Raw genomic sequence first — 17590 nt, forward strand, 5'->3', positions numbered from 1 at the left:
GTTTCTTGGCGAGCGCTAAGCGAAGCACGTACGCCTACCCACTCTGCGAAGGTCGTTGCTGCGTGGTCCTGGCTCCTCGTTGTCATTCCCAAGGATCCGGCACAGCACCTTTTCTTAGACCTTACACCAGGGTACACTTGGAGAAAATAGAGAGCTCTTTGGGAGATTATAAGTGTGATAATGCCACTATAGATTTTTAAAGTGTTTCTGGAACTTACAAGTTGGTAATTATTAAGGCAAAGAAGGTGAAACATATATTACTTGGCATTATTAATGTTGGCTATTATTATTATCTTTAAATAAATACAACATCCTCTTTGTGTACAGATCCTTAAACAAAGTCTATGCCTTTTTCCACTGTGGACCATTCACGGTACTTTCACTTGATAGGCTTCACGTGGAACGCATCCACGTCCGTGTTGGTGTCCGTGTCCGTGTCCTTGTCTCTCTCCCTGTTCCTGTCCCTTTCCCTATTCCTGTCTCTATTCCTGTCCCTTTTCCTGTCCATGTTGGTGTCCTTTCTTGCCGCTGTCCTTTTCTTGCTGTGACAATTGTTTCCGAAAGCAGTTCGGCATCCCGGGCATGCACTGCTTGCCCGCGGCAACAACAAAGTAAAAACTGTGGAAAAATTTGCTCTTAACGAAGCGTTCAAGTGGAATAAGTGGAACAAATGCGAATTTGAGCCGACGAAGGACTCCCTCCCAGTCTCCGCCAGCGACTCCTACTCGATATAATCAGCATCGTTGTTGGAGGCGGAACAAAAGGTGCGCCTACAGATAGAAATCCAGGCTGTACAGGGAGAAATACTATTTGTATTTTATCATAAACTAGCACTTTTATAAAATATTCTTTAAATATTTCAACTTAAACTGCACTTGACATTAAATTTGTTTCCATTTACTGGGAAATATTTAGTTTACTTAATGGTACAAATTTTTCCTAGTGTGTCACTTCCACACTGTGACTGTCAACTCAGGGAGAAAAGAAAATTTCCTGCTGTCTTAAGCCCTCCCGGTGATATCTATTGATGTTTTCTCAAAAGTTGATTGTAAAATAATTGAACAACAGGCCAGGAGCACAGCAGCACATGAGCCTTGAGCACTGAGTGGGCGATGGGTTAACTGAGGAGAGCTTGGGCGAGGGTTTCTTTTGGGAAGTACTTTGGGAAAATTAACCCAAAATGTTAGCGAAATATAATCTGCTTGATTTTATCTATATATATCGGGTCCTGGGCTAACATATAGCTATTAGGTGTCAGTAGATTTATGCTTTCTATTTTAGTAGTTAGTTGTTACTCGCTACTAGTTACTAGTTACTAGTTACTCTATTCTTAATAAATACCCAAAAATTATATCAATAATTAGCTCAAAATTAGTCTTCTCATTTTTTTTTTTTTTTGCCTAAGCAACACTTCAAGAAAAAGACAAAATATATACTTTTCGCCCACCCTCGTCCTTCTACCCCAACGAGTTGAGGTCCCTCAAGGCCATTGTTTGACAAGGCCAATCGTCCTCGTCCTCCGTCGCTTTTACTCGCCAACAGTGAGGGATGGCCGTAAACTAATGAGTGAACGTGTTCAAGCAAATTGGCCATAACGGCATTTATCCCGGACCCATAAACCCAGGGCCTAATCAAACCCATCCCGTGGAAATCCCATCCGTCCCGCCCGGCTCCCCTCCCCCCGGGCCGACATTTATTGACCAAATTAAAAGATGCATAACAAAGGCTTTGTCATGGTGCTGCCGGGCTGTCTTAAAACTTGGCCGGGCATAAATCATAAAAAGCGGGGGAGGAAGCAGGACATTTACTAACTAAAAGCGACATCGTCAACTAACAAACAGTAATGAAAACTTTTAACAGAGTCGCCGGGAAAGAGGGAAAAGGAAAAGGAAAGGGAAAAGGAGAAAAGGGAAGAGGAAAACCCATAGCTGGGCGGAGTGGTGAGAAATTCAAAATAAATTAAAAGCAATAATGTCATTGAGGCACTGCCTTTGATTGGCATCCTGCTAGGAGGGTGGACTGCTGGCCCTTGAAAAGTTTTAATCTTAAATCAGCCAAACAACGACAAATGTTCACAAGCCATTTCTTGGGCTTAGCAAATATTTACCCAATAAATTCCATCAAAACTAACAATTGGTTTACTTTTTAGCTTAAATGGTGGCCAAACTTTGGGCTTTACTGCGTAGTTCTGCGGTGACACGAGTCGTACACTGAGGGAGAAGGAGCACTAGGCTTTGTAGTTGAAATAATTAATGTAGGAACATTTTAGTTCTTCAATTGAAGTTCCCTCAGCTCCTCTGTCATTATTTTTTCCCTTTGAAATAATACATATGCATAAGGACAAACCCAGACACAGGACAAAGGGGTCCCTGAACTTTCCTGGCAGAGTTGAAGCGGAGCAAAAAGAAAGGTCTTCATCTATGATCTATGAGCAATTCATAAAATTATAATTACAAAGTAAACATATTATTTAAAAATAACCAATAACCAGAAAATATCAATTACAGAGTAAAAATATTCTTAAGACACACAAGATTCAGTTTAAACTTTTCATAAATTCCAGCCAACTTAAAAGGTAAAGGCTTTTATCATCTATATACATCAGTTTGCAGTTCGATTTAAAAACTCCCATCTGAGAATATTTGGAAATATTTGTGCTGCTATTTGGCAGCAAGTTCTTCAATTGATTGACGATTGAATTAAAGTCGAGATAATTTGCAGTTTTGTTTGCCAACTGCAACTCGGCGAAAAGTTTTGCAACTTTCGAGTCCCAGTTTCTGCATTTTCCAACCTTGCTCGAAATGAACGAAAATTGTGGGTAACTAAGGCAGAGCTGGGAAAAACAAGGAGGAGATGCCAATAATAGCGGCGAAAATCGCATTACAAGGGAAACTAAAGCGCAGTCCGTCTTGTGCTCGTCCTTGTACTCGGTTTTTCTTTTTTTTTTTTTCTCTTTTCGGGGCGTCTCTAAAGTCGCCGTAACTTGACTGTATTGTGGCGAAGGAATTTTCCTCTAGTTACTTGGTGTTTTTGTACCCTACCAGGGGGTATGAGTCCTTGAATACATATTCTATAAATTTTTTTAAGGTTCAGATAAGAGCCTAGACATCCTTGCGAAATAAAATTGTTTTGGGTATATACTTTATTTTTCGTGTTTACACTTTCATCTCCAAATTGTAGTTTTAACTAGCTTATATTTATTCCAATTCAATTCTAATTCAAATTTTATTTCCTTCAGATTTTCTTTGTATTTTCCTGATGCTTAATTATCCTGTAAGGATATCTTAGACCTCGGTGCCTCGCCTTAAACCCTACCTTGGCCTTTTGAGTTCTTTGGGAGACACACATATCACTGGGCAACAGGGACACCATGGCGAGTTCAGCATTCCGCCCTTCAGACGATTGCCTGGATGAGGAGGAGCAGCCAGAGCAGGTCCTTGGGAGGAGATAAGACGCCGGGGCTGGGGTTAGGGGAATTCTTCAGTCGAATCGGGACTGCGGCATGTGCTTCATGTGTCCCAAAAGATGCGCTGACAAGTTTTTTCCACGAAGCTTCTCCCGTTGCTTGTTTTTCTTTGCTCCGGCGACACTTTGTTACTCCCCGGATGATGTTTTTTGTAGGAGGGGGTTTGCGGGGGTTTTAGTGGTGTTTTTCAGGGCATTCTAGGAGTCTTTTTTTATTTCATTTTTTTTTTTTTTTTTGAGGGAGACTGCGAAGCTTAAAGTTTGCGCTGCGTGAAATTTTTAAGTTGGTTTATATTGCACCGTGCTGGGCGATAGAAACGAGCGCAAATTATGAGATGTCCTTGCTTTTGAATATGTAAGGAGCTGCTGCCGCTTTTCACTCGCACTCTGAGCCCCACTTTCCCGCTTTCCCGCAGTTTCTCCTCCAGCTTTCCCAACACCCACGTTTTCCCTGCTGGCTGCCGAGTTGTTTGCCAAGTTTATTGTTGCCTTTGTTGGTGCACGTGAGAGGTTGCTGATTGGGACTACCTGGCGATAACTGGCAACTGAGTGGGAGTCCGACTGCAGCCGAAATGAAGTGCCAATCAGGGCCCCCAGTGGGGACTAACTATGGGCGGTGGGTGGCTGTTTTCCCACTCCCAATCTTTCGCCTGACAAGCGGAATTTTCCCCAACTCATGACGAGTCGCACCAGGAAGCCGGGCAGCGTTGGGCTGCATTAGGATTTTGCAAGACATAAACAATCTAAGCTGTGATGATGGACATTTGAAAGGAACCTTTTAACTATTAAATTTACTTTAAATAACCTTAGGGTCCTTTCGCATCGTCCTTCTTGCCTTCTGCCTGCCTAATGACACCTCCCCAAATGCTGGCTGTAAATAAATTGAGTCCTGAGCCCCGCCAGATAGTGCAAATAATAATCACATTAAATTAGAAAATTCTGCACTCATAATTTCTGTTCATTTCGCATTCTGCCTTGCGCCTGCCACGCCCCTTTTGGCACACAAAAGTGCGGAAGGGAGCCCTGGATCCGGATGCCAAAAAAGCCCGAGGCATATTTGCAATAGCTGAAAACGGCAACTGTTTTTCCGCCCAAAACTCGGGGCTGAATGTATATATTATATACACTTCGATCACTCGAAAAAAATAAACAAAAAAGAAGAGAGAATAAATTTTCAGGTAAAGGCTGAACTGCTTTCAATGTGGGTTTAATTATAAAACGAATTTCAAATTAATGAAACAGCTGTAAGGCCCTTGCTCCTTGGACTGGCCCTGGAGTTGTGGCAGCTGCCGAGCGGAATCGGCATCCGAATTGAAATATTATGGCACACAATAATGGCGCTGATGCCCGGACTTGAGCTCATCCCGGGCCAGACTCAGACCCAGACCCAGTCCCAGTCATGCCATTCCATTCATTTTTCCCGCAATCGGAGCGGAGGAAATCATTTTTGGAGCATCATAAATTGCATCGCTTTCGGGCGGAAGGCGGGATGGCGGGATGGAGCGTTGGATCGTTGGATCGTTGGGTTGGAGCTCTCGAACGCATCCGACTGAAATCAAAATGCAATCAAATTTATGCATAACAATATTTGGCGAGCTCAAGGACTCCGGCATTGTTTCGATTGTGTGCGAGTGTTTCGCAAATTACACTCGGAGTCGGTCTGAGTCAGTGTCTGCGAGTTGGATGATGGCACATCAAGTGCCGTTTCATGTGGGATTCGTGCGCCTTAAATCGGGTACAATATGAGGTGGGTCTAATGCAATTTGTTGCTGCCCTCGGCTACAGGCAACTACATACGTACGTATGTGGCTTGGCATTTCATAAAAATGTCTTTTATTGGCTCTCAAGCTTTAGCCTTAACTTGACGAAGACAGACACACATTCTCTGACCCGCCTATGGCTTCAATTTCTTTGTATTTTGATTCTTTGATTGCCCCAAAATAATAATTGCCATTGAGTATTTATTTCAATTTAATTTGATTTCGCTTTAAACCTCAAAAAGTGAATACTGTGCACTGAAAGCGGCTTGTTACGGCGTTCCTTTTGGGGCGGGGGGCTCATTAGGTGGACTCTCGGGGCTGTTATTTAATTTATATTGCCCAGAATTTATCTTGGCTCTGCGATATGGGCCAAGGATATCCATATACCCGGATCCTTGCCCATTTCCTTGCCAAATGATTTGGCCAAAAGCCAACACCAGCTGCAAAACTAACAAGAAACATACGAGAAATGCGCAATTTGAAATTGCACAAAACACAGGAGGGAGGAATATCAAGGGGATTTCTCCTTTCCTTTTCCCCCAAAAAGAACGAAATGCAAAATGCGCAATCCTCCGCCCATTTCCCACTTTATGGCGTTTGGCATCCGCCGCATAAAATCAAAATTAATTTGCTAATAATGTTGTCGTAATTATCTAATTGCCTTCGCAGCAGAGGAGGAGTGTGGCGCGGGGAGGGCGGAGTTTCTCTACTCGCTTATTGGTGCAAATTAAACAACAAATTCATGAACAGTGAAAAAACCACACGAAATAATTACAGACTGCGCGTAATGACTAAACCAAACACATTTAAGTTGCCATCTAGAGTCGCGCACCGAGCTTTGAATGCCCTTACTGTTGATGCTAAAATATTGCTAAATTAAAGTCCAAATTGATGTTTTTTTAGAGTGTAATTCTACCTTTGTGGTGTGCTAAATAAAATAACAAAAAAGAAATCAATGTTGGCCAAAATTAGCTAGACTTGTAATTATAATGCATATATATAGGCTTAAATGAGCTCCAAATTGGCAAACAATTCGATGCTAGATGTGGTTAATTATATAATAATAGTAGTAATAGAATTACATAACGTTTAAAAAAACTTCGGGAGATGGTCAAACTCTGAAATGAATACTTTATGGGTTTGAATACGAAATAAATATATGTAATTCTGTATTGTTTTAAGAAGAAATGAAGCCAAAGTTTATATACCCTTGTCTCTCCTGTTAATGCTTAAGCTGCGTTGCAAGCTTCAGGCTGAATTTATAATACCCCGTAAGGGTATATATCCTGCATTTTATTATTGACTATCAATAAAGAGACTCTAGCTTGTTGCCATTGACGGTATAAGAGTTAAACAATTAACATTTTGTCCCACATCGATTCACTCTAGCTTAGATTCCTTATACTGTGTTGAGCAGCAGCCGATTCAATCTGGCCAAGTTCCTTCTCCCAAAAGTCCATTTATTTTCAAAGTTTGTGATTACAACTCTACTTAACGTTTACCTTCTTTTACAGGTACCCAAAGCAAGATAGAAAAATATTTTTAATAAAAATAATAAACCCTTAATCCTTTGAGATAATACCTCCTGTTAGTGGTATGCATAACATACCATATAGTCAAAAGCTCGTCTTTTGTCTATTTTTGCCCAGTGTTTATGTGTGCCTATCCCTACAGGAAATCTGAAAATGCGCCGGGTAAAAGGGCGATTAGTAGTGGGAGACGTCTGCTGGCAACGCTCCATTTGCCAATCAGCCGAAATGTTCGATTCCAATTTGCATTTAAACATGCAAAAGCCAGGCCAGATGGAAAAGTCCCAGACGGCAGAGGACGCCCCTGCGCATATATGAGGGCAGTGGGACACTGTCCACAGTCAACACCAACCAAGGGACCGGGAGTCGGACTCGGAATCCTGAATACTCGAATACTCAACCCGAATTCGAATCCAAAATCCCAAATCCTGAATGGCAGCCCGCACCAGGGCATTGTTTCGCGTTGCCATTGCCGCAGACCACGGGCGGCGATGTCAACGTGCCGAAACCCCGGAATTCTTTTTCCCGGACACCAAATACGATGCGTTTGTTGATTTGTCACGGGCGTGCCCTCATTCCACTCCCAGGGCCAGCCAGCGAATTAAGCGCCGCGTAATTATGGCCAACAGTTAAGAGCCATGGCCAGCAGTGGAGTGGCAGGGCCTGGCTCAAAGATCGTGCCTTTGGCCGGGTCCAATGCGGGGCAGCCGCTCAAAAGGCAAAAAGTTGCCATGGGCTTAGTCGCAGTTGGGCAGTAGCACGGGGAGAAATTGTGGCAAAGTGTTGGGGAAATTGGGAAAAATAAAAGCAAGCTTTAAGTTGGGTTTTATTTTATAGACTTTTCAGCTCTTTCCTGATTAAATTTAATTAGGATTTGCATAAGCTTTAGTTTTCGCTCAGTGTTGCAGCCACATTCGATTTCAATTTGCCATTTAAATTGTGTATTGTACGGCAGACAGTCTCCGGCTGTAATTGCCCCTGTGCGTGTGAGCTGTGTGTTCCGTAATCGAGCCACAGGCCGGGTCTCAGCCACACCCAAGCCACACACACACACCCTCACCGAGTCACAGATGAGTCAAATCGATGAGTAAACGCGCAATTAGGCAGCCCAAAAGTCAGTTGGGGCCTCACTTTGGGGCTTCTCACCTAACGTAGAACCACGACTAAGTGCTCCTTCCCCTCTCTCTCTTTCGCAGGTGTCTTGGGTGCGGCATAGGGACATACACCTGCTGACAGTGGGACGCTACACGTACACCTCTGACCAGCGCTTTGAGGCCATGCACTCGCCCCACGCCGAGGACTGGACCCTAAGGATCCGCTATGCGCAGCGCAAGGACTCTGGCATCTACGAGTGCCAGATATCGACCACGCCACCGATCGGTCACTCCGTCTATCTCAACATTGTGGGTGAGTAGAGCCTTCTTTTCCAGAGCATCGGGTATCACCTGGCACCTAGTATCTAATAAGAGGCGGCAGTCCTGGAAGTTTTATTGCCGAGAAGTATTTCGACACGACTTGCCAGCCCAGTTGGCGTTCAGGAAAGCCAGTGTGTCGCATCCCTTTTAGCTGTCCCCATTATGGTATTAATTCCCGCACAGACACACACCCCCAATCCCAGAGTTAATAAAGCGAGTCGTTCCGCTGCCAATTTGTATGCCGGGCACACGACATCCCTCCTCCCCTCCGATCGCCTTGGTCGGTTCATCGCTGAAACTGAAGCTGAAGCAGGAACTTTTAGTTGGCTACGTGTGAGTGATTTGCCAACTACTTTGATGTTTACACTGATATCTAATCTGGCGGCAGGCGCCCTGCTCTTGGTCCTGCTCCGTCTGTTGACCACTTGATGGCGTATCTATTTCCGGGTCTCCATTTCAGCCACCTCCCATCCCCATCCACATCCGCATCCATCCGCATCCGCATCCGCACCCGCACCCATTCCATCCACGCCGCGTTGGTGTTGCGCACATGTTTGTGTCGTTTTATGGCAGCTTTTTGCTGTTTGATGATTCCCCTGGGCAACATTTGCACTTTATGGCTTTTCACAGGCCGCCGTGCCTGGTTCCTCGTGCTTCCCTCCCTCCGAGAACACACCACATGATGATCTGAGATCCAGGACTGAGGCGGCGGAGGAGTGGCTGCCTCGGCTCATAAATCACATCTTAGGCGACTCGGAGATGCGGCAAAAGCAATGGCAGCGCCAGGAAGCGTTGCCTTCTTTCAGGCGCCGCAAACTAATGACACGACACACAATCTTTTGCGTATTTTAGATTTACTTTGGCCAGGCCGCAGCTGCGGTTAGCTTGGGAGAAGTGTCAAGAAGGATAAAGGCTATCTTCCTGCCAATAGTTTTTTACAGGAAGAAAGCCTCATAAGTATCCGGCTCAAGAGACCAAAATTTGGAGTCGTCCCCGCATTTTTTCAACTTTCCCAACTCATATTTATTTATATTTTTCCCCCTGCTCCTCTCAAGATATCATATTTAAATAAAAATGTCCCCTGCCGACGCTTTTCAATGCATAATTTATTTTATTAATTGTTGGAAAAATTACGGACGACGCCTGCTTGGGAAAACGCGTAGCAAAGCACTCACTCACACTCGCACGGGAGACGGGACGTGGCCAGGGCCAACAGCAAACAAATATGAAAATAAATAATGCAAATTTGTTTATTTTTCACACTGTCACAATATTTGAATAGAAAGCAAAGCACACAGACGCACACACCGAGTCAGAGACGAGGACTCGGGGGCAGAAGTTGCGTAGGGAGCGGGTCTCGGAATCGGAATCAGAATCGGAATCGGAGTAGGGAGAAGAAGGACGAAAGGACGAACATGTGTACGGTTGCATGAGGCAGACTATAAACATAAACCAAACCATTATTATAATGTCAACACAAACACACATAATTCCACTTTCAACACTTTGCCTCCGGGGTTCGAGTGGGGTGTCTACTGTGTACAGGATAGAGAGGGTGGTTGAGGCGGTGGATATGGATATGGACACGGATAGGGGTTACAGGACACGAGGAGCAGGGCCAGAGCTGGGAACTAGTGAAGGAGCTGGCATCCTGGGGGCGTGGGGAACTGCACAAATACATTTGCGGTTGTTTGTCTGAGAACCGGCGAATTTCCTGCCCAGTTTGAGACTCTGATTCTAATTCGGATTCAGGTTTTGGCTTTTGGTTCGAACTCAGGCACTGAGAGAAAATATTTAATGTTTGCTAAAGAAGAATACATTTTAATTTGGTTTTGGAGAAATATAAATCAACTGGAAATAAAGGTTTGAGAACATTTACAAGATTACTATAGAAATGTAATATTTAGAGTTTAGTCTTTAGTTTTTTCGAGTGCCTCTGAACTCTCGCTCGTCCTGCTGCTCCTGCTCGTGGTGTTAGTTAATAGCGAGGGGCAAACGTTAACAATCGTCGTCCTTGTTTTGCCAAATGCCAGCAAATAAAGTGCGTCCGTCCGTATGCTCGTCTGTCGTCTATGGCAGGACGAGGAGGAGGGTTCGTTTTCGTTTTCGTTTTCAGCATTTGTCAACGGCGACAGCCATGAAATCGGGTGGCGCAGGACCTTCAGGAATCGGCAAAAGTTATTGGTTTTGTGCGGTGCGACATGCGATATGCCGAAAGCCAAATAATTCAAGTCAATTTCCTGGACAAGCCAGGCATTGAATATTAGTGTGAACGCAGGATGGCAGATGGAATGGGTTAGTGTCCTGGCAGACGTCAACTAATAGACACAATACGCTGAGGATATGCAGGAGCAGCTTGCTCTTAAAGCCCTTCTCTTGGCGACCCTTTAAGGTTTAGCATAGGGAAAAATATGAATGGGATTTGAGAAATTTATGGCAGCAAGATATACGTATTTCCACTCTCAACACTTTCGTTTATTGTTAGTTTTAGGCTTTGCAAAATCCTCTTAGCGAGAAAGTCCTGGGAAATGGCAACGGAAATATTAGGCTCGACACAAGGACAGGCTTAAACTGCGAAACAATTCACGATCTCAATGAGTATTAAATGTGCAATGATTTTGCCGCCAGCTACTCGCACGAATCCCATCGAATCCCATCGAATCGAATCGAATCGAATCGAATTGAGTACCGTCGACCTGTCCAGCGCCATATAATATGCATTGTGTTTGGGCGTTTGCGGTGCATATTGAATATATAATGCACTGCTGACAGATTCGGACTTTGCATCCTGTCAACTGCAAGCTGTTTGCCAGGACCGGACCGGACCGGACCGAACTGCACCGCCTTTTGTCCCGATTGTTCGCTCGGACAGGCGGAGTCAAAAGTCGATTTCACCACCCGCCACTCGCATTTGGCATTCGCATTTGGCATTCTCATTTATATATGCGTGTGTGTCGCCAGCAAGTTCATAAGCCGTCGCCCAATCAACTATTGAATCGATGAACCGTGTACGTGCCATGAACCATATCCTGCCACGTCATTGTCCTGCTGGCCCATTGTTCCGCCCCATTCCGCCGGAGAGGCGCTTGTTGCGCCCGGGCCGGGGGACCGATTTGCCATTTCAATTGGCCAGAACTTCAAAGTAACCCGCCCCGCGGGCCCACTAATTGGCTTAAAAGGTCACAAACCGAAACAGAGTGATTATAATTAAGAAATAAACCCAGGAATCGTATGGCTTAAAGTTATTCTTAAGGGAACGAGCTCGCTCTCAGGAAGAAGTTCTTCGTGTGTATATTATGGTCTGCCTTGTCTCCCGAAAAAGTGTCTACGTACGTTGACGATATCATTAAATCGCGCCTCGTAGAACAATGGCGACAACGGCAACAAATTTTATTGCCCACAACCAGCGAAAAGATGAAGGTCGTCCCTGGTCCCTGGGCCTGAACTTCGGGACAATTCAATTGAAAACGCATAAAGGTTTATGAGCGTGTAAGCCTTTGCCATTCCCGAGCCTCAGCTTTGCTCTCAGTTTCAGTTTTTGGAAGGCAGGCAGGCAGGCAAGCAGGCAGAGGGAGACCATTTAACTGGGTGCTTGTGTGATGTTATAGGTGGCATTATGTTAACCTTTACGGCGGGAAAGAAAGCATATAAAAAACACACACAACAAAACACAATAGTATAGAGATTATCGGGGCAATATTATTACGAATAGCTTGTTTCTGTTAAGTAAACTCTGGGAATTTGTAAGTCAGGGATTAATTTTACAAAAAGTAATGTATATTTAGTAGCATTTTTAAAGGAATTAAGGCTAAGAAAGCCTTATAATATGTATATTTAAATTTCAAAACAAAGCCATAATTATTTATATTTAATATATGTAAAATATAGTTTTAGGCTTCCTTCAGTCAGCATACAAAACCAGTCACCTAGAGTGTTTCTGCCCAGGTCTCTGCTGATCGTAATGACATATGTCCCTCAAAGGATGATATATATGTACTCAAATGTCACATTGGATTCGGGAAATAAAAAACTCTTTAAGGGAGTCCTAGACCTATTAAAAATCGGCTTGTAAACAACCCAAAATCGAAAAGGGCGGAAAGGCGACGGCAACAGCCTTCGTAAATGATTATATTCCTTCTTTTTTTTTTTTTTTTTGGGAACATATACACGTTTGATAGCTTTTATTTGTATTTTTATTGAAATTTATTGTTTGATTTACAGCACAAAGGCGGCAACACATTGCGGCATTTACATCTGGGGGTTGTTTTCGGTGTGTTTCTGTACGATATTATCCCCCATACACACATACATATGTAGTATGTGTGTGTGTGTGTTTCGGGGCTGTCCTTTGGCCATAAATCACATTCGAAAGCCCGGCATAAAAGTTGCAAATTAGGCTCAAATGTTGACATGGCGATTAATCAAAGTGCAAGGCGCAAATGCAGCAACTAATTCGATAAGGCCCAGTTGAAACGGAATGTGCGAGGCGGTGTCCTGGAGTGGCGATGCCGAGATAAGGAGTCATGAATCATTCATAAGCGCCGCTTACACATCCCAGAGACGGCTCCCAATTATGGTGATTATCGAGAGACTCCCTTTGAGTCACGCACTCGAAGCGGTGTTTGAAATAACATCACTGAGAGAGAGCATTCTAAACAGGGACCTTTAATTTGTTTCAAGTGCAAACTAAAGCTGCTGTATTCACGCAATTGGTCACAGCTCCATAGGGTTAATATCCGTCTCCGACCGATTTGGTGGGTAATTGGGTCGGCCAGGCACATAAAACTAAAAATCAGCCAAGATAATCGGCTAGGAAGGCTCCCAGGAGCGCCTGACCCGACTGTATGCCCTGTATCCTGGCCAAATTAAAAGTGAGGGGGGCAGAAAAAAGGTCACAGATATGTACCTCCTGGGACTGCGGGTTATTTGAATGGTCTGTCGCATGAATGGCATAAATAATAAACTTCCTTCATTTCTCATCTTCAAAATGCGGCGTCCACACGCACACGCACAGCGACCACCCTGAAGGCGTTTCGTGATTTCCAGCTGATCCCCGGTGGCGTATACGTAATATTTATGTCATATTAGTTGGCCACATTCTGTGAGCAGTTATGCCAAATATCTAAGCAAATTATATATATTTCAAGTCTTTAGATTTATATTGTTAGATTTTTAGCAAAAACATACAGCTCCTTGATTAGTTTTAGCCAGGGTTTCCTTTATGTCTTTATACTTTCTTGCGACTATTCTCCAAAAAACGACACTTTCCTTGAAATCCCTGTGCAAAAAATGAGCTGGAAAACTTTTTTGGAGAAGAGGTTCAGTTCCAGATTATTCGCCATTGCACATCAGGTTGACCGAGTTGCCAGAGATCAAATCTGCGGCAAATGGGCCACGTAGAGCCGGCGGAGCGAGAGCGGCTAGATAACTGCGAGGCATAAAGAACTTCAAATGGAGATTGAGAGATACGAGTAGGTTGCATAAGAAAATGGGGCATAACCCGAAGGACTCCAGCCCCCTGCCCCCCGCCCTCGCACCGCATCCCTTCGAGTGGTAGCCATTTGCCAGTACATAACTTTCACTAACCTTTAGCGGCGTTTTCTGCCATGAGAGCACATTACCGTTAGCCGACTACAGTAACTGCAGTTTCAGAGACACACCCAGACACCGCACACACACACACACACACACACAGCGCACACAGCGCACACTCACTTCCCACAGATGAAAGTCTTAAACTGACGAAAGTTGTTGAAGAAGCGGAAGCGCTAAAGCAGCCATTTTGCTTCTTCCACAAAATGGCTGAGCGTGGGCTTTGGAGCCAAGAAGAAGAAAGGAGGAGCACAAGGGGGTCGGAGGGCGGAAGGCGGAAGGCCATAGCAAAGAAATCCCAATTTATTAGCATTGAACAAGAGCACAGAAGGCAAAGACACGGTCAGAAATTGGTTACTTTGCATTTGGTAGGAATTTGGAAGAGCAAGAAAGTAATTTAAACTTATGATTTGCTAAGGAATCTGAGGTTTACACTTACTTGCAATTTAATTTATAATTCAAGCTAAGCTTAGACAATTTATACATTTAGTTCCGATATCCTTTTTTTATTGTATTTCTATATATATTTTATATATCCCTTAAGATCAAGCTTTTCTCTCAGTCTCTGGTTACTTTCCCACAACAAGGAGAAAGCCAAGTGTCCGTCCAAGTGTCTGCGGGGGCAGCGGTAATGTTGAAAATTTCCAATTTTAGTTACGGCCAACCGACATTTCAATCAATGTCCTTGAACTAATGACACAATTTGTTGTTGACTTTGGCCTAGCATTTGAATTTGAGATTTTCGTTGTTCCCCCCCCCAGTCCCCCGGCCTCTCTCTGCATCGCTTTTTGCCATCCTTATTCTTCAGCCGCAGCGCTTTCTTTATTTTACGTTGAATAAGAAAGTAAACAAACGTGGAAATATCAAATACACACACTCACTCTCCTGGTGGGCCTGACGGGTTGATGGGGGTTTCCTGGGGTCTTCGGGGGCACTCCGAGGGTTACTATAGTACATACGCTCTGGTTACGCAGCAGGAAAGAAAACAATTTAACGCAACGGTAGATAAATTTGCTTAAACAGGCTCAGGACGACTCTGAGTGTCCTTGGCCCTTTGCCCTCCATCTCCATTCCCCTCCCCCTCTATCCCAGTGTTCGCTTTGTTTTTTACTTTTATTGTTGGTTGGGCTTAACTGAAATGAGCTTTCAAAATGTTTTATGCGCCTTTTTTGTGTGTGTACCGCAGCTTATGCAATGATTTTGGCTTTTGCCGTACTCAAACCAGCCTTCGTCCTTTCCTTGTGTCCTTCCAGAGCCCGTCACCGAAATCGTTGGCGGCGGCGAGCTGCACATCAACCGTGGATCCACCATCAATCTGACCTGCATTGTGAAGTTCGCCCCGGAGCCGCCGCCCACCGTCATCTGGTCCCACGAGCGTCAGGTGAGTTGAAAAGGAAAAGGAAAGGAAATGCCAAAGAAACCAAAGAAACACCGCGAAACCGCAACGAACAACCACTTGACATGTGCCCGACTCTGTCTGACTAATATATATACCCGCACAGACCCAATGAGAAGCTATATAATGTGGTCTGGATAGCCGCATCAATAATTACGCCTGACAAGGGTTCCTTCCATAATGCCAGCGATTATATTGTGTGCAAAAGTACAAACTAAGAACTACCCTTGAGAGGAGGGCAGTCTTTGTTCATACATTTTCGTAATTGCTTGCTCCGTAAACTGTCACAATCTGACATTTGGCTTTAACTTTAATTGAATTCGGATCGACAGGTGGTATATCTATTTACGGTTCTCTTACCTGAGACAAGACATGCTTTAGGAGTGAGTCTAGGGTATTTACTAGGTAGACTTTGGTTTAATTAAAGATTATCTCGGATAAATACTAAGTGAATATACTACTTAAAATCATTTAAAAATAGTTCGATTTAAGAACATTTTGTTAAGCTTTTAAAAATAACAATACAAGTATCCTGTGTGTATCCTGTGCTTTCATTGTGCCAAGTGTCAAGAGTTTCTATATTTAAATTCCTGGCAAAATAAGGAAACTAAGCTGCCCAGCCAGAGTCAGAGTCAGAGTCAGAGTCCGTGACTAACATGCTGTCATTAATAAAAATTTAACTATCATACTCCCAGAATCCTGACCGACCGAAAAAAAAAGTTGTGTCCTGGCACTAAGCTGCTTGTGTTCACCGTTATTTATTTCAGATCATAAATTTCGATTCACCTCGCGGCGGCATATCATTAGTCACCGAGAAAGGTGTGCTGACCACCAGCCGGCTCCTGGTGCAGAAGGCCATAGCCCAGGACTCGGGTGTCTACACATGCACCCCCTCCAACGCCAATCCCGCCACGGTGCGCGTGCACATCGTCGATGGTGAGTAGCCCGGTATGCAAAGCGCCTCCTACATTCCCTAAATATGAGTGTTGTCGCCTCGTTGGGCACGTTTTTAGGTTTGTGTGGGGTGGCTGAATGCACTGAAATAAATTGATTTCGAGTTGAATTTTATAACTTAATAATTTTTGGGTATTTATTATTTATTATACTTGAGGAACTGCTTTTTATATTAAAAAATATAGTAGATGTGGATAATTATTTTATATATTTTTTTAGTTCGAAAAAAACTTTCGGGTTTTGATTTTGAAATAAGTACTTGTTTTGAATTGTTATACTTTTGTTATAGGTTTGTTTACAGTTCACACTTTTCCCTCAGTGTAGTAGCTAAAGGCCGAAGCAGCAAGCGGGTCACTTGGGGGCTGAGATGTCCTGGAACAGGAAGACAAATGTGCGGCGCCCAAAAGTCAACTAAGCTTGTTTGGCTTTATTTGACAGACGAGCGCGTCCAGTGATTGACGACAACTTTTTCTAAAAGCTCCTAGTGATAGCGCTGGGAGGTGGAAGGGAAAGTTATAGAGGCAGGGGGGAGGCTTTTAAGTGGCCTGGAAACTTTCCAGGGGGTGGTGCAAGGAAAATAGCCAGGGGCGACCAGCAATTAACCGGCAACGGTGCGTATGAGCAATGTAAATGAAAGGTTTGAAGGGAAATCAAGAACTTTGCTGCAAAAAAAATTAATTTAAACAAAAGAAATTTAATTCAAATCAAGCATAAAGGGTTATTGTACAAATTGTATGTTTCAATAAGGCTATCAAGACTTAAAATCAATCAGTTTTCATGATTTTACTTCCATAAATATTACTCAAACATTCCATTTTCCTATAACAAAGCTCATGACTTGCAATCCCTTGATTTATCTGAAGCATATTCATGGGGGCCAGTCCTCGACAAAAAAAAAACGTATAATTTATTTGGCTCTGCCGCTTGGATCTGCTCAATTTGTTGCTTAGTATTAGCCAATATCTCGAATTTCCGCCTTCAAAGAAATTAGTTGAGGAAAAACTTTGGGCATCAACATTTGCGCAAGTTTTGACTCGCTTATGCCGCAGACGCCTCTCACTTTTCGCCCGGGCCAAGTTCGCCGGAAGATTTCTGCTCCGGCTTTTCTTCCCACTCCCCCCCCTACCGCCTGCCCTCCGCCTTCCGCCTTTTCCGCCTTCTGCCTTTTCCGCCCGTCGTTCGCCGCTTCCGCTGAGGCCGGAAAAAAGCGCTTACAAAGCAAAAAGTTTAACAACTTGAGCGCAAATGACTTTGGCGTGTAAGCGGCACGCTACAACAAATACAACTGCGTCGTGGAATTAGACTAAAATAACAACAACTAGGGCTAGGACAAGAGCAGTGGCTATATAGCCGTACAGTGCCAGCCATATAGCAGCTGACAGTGTAGAAGAAGCAACTTGTTAAGTGGAACAACTGCTGAAACTTAAGTAATTAACACAAGTTGTTTGCGCTCAGCGTTGCGGGCAAAAGTGCCACAGG

General features: G+C 43.9%; 1 protein-coding gene across 5 annotated transcripts in view; it reads left to right on the plus strand.

Annotated features, from left to right (window-relative positions):
- The window catches only part of dpr8 (defective proboscis extension response 8), a 133980-nt gene that overhangs the window by 111438 nt on the left and 4952 nt on the right, over positions 1 to 17590 (plus strand). For all 5 annotated transcript variants that reach the window (XM_070288277.1, XM_070288279.1, XM_070288275.1 and 2 more), the window contains 3 exons: positions 7951 to 8161; positions 15015 to 15142; positions 15925 to 16093. In XM_070288277.1, the coding sequence (XP_070144378.1) occupies positions 7951 to 8161; positions 15015 to 15142; positions 15925 to 16093 (508 nt within the window). The remainder of the gene's footprint in view (positions 1 to 7950; positions 8162 to 15014; positions 15143 to 15924; positions 16094 to 17590) is intronic.

The sequence above is a fragment of the Drosophila kikkawai genome, chromosome X (genome assembly GCF_030179895.1).
Source record: "Drosophila kikkawai strain 14028-0561.14 chromosome X, DkikHiC1v2, whole genome shotgun sequence".
Taxonomy (NCBI): domain Eukaryota; kingdom Metazoa; phylum Arthropoda; class Insecta; order Diptera; family Drosophilidae; genus Drosophila; species Drosophila kikkawai.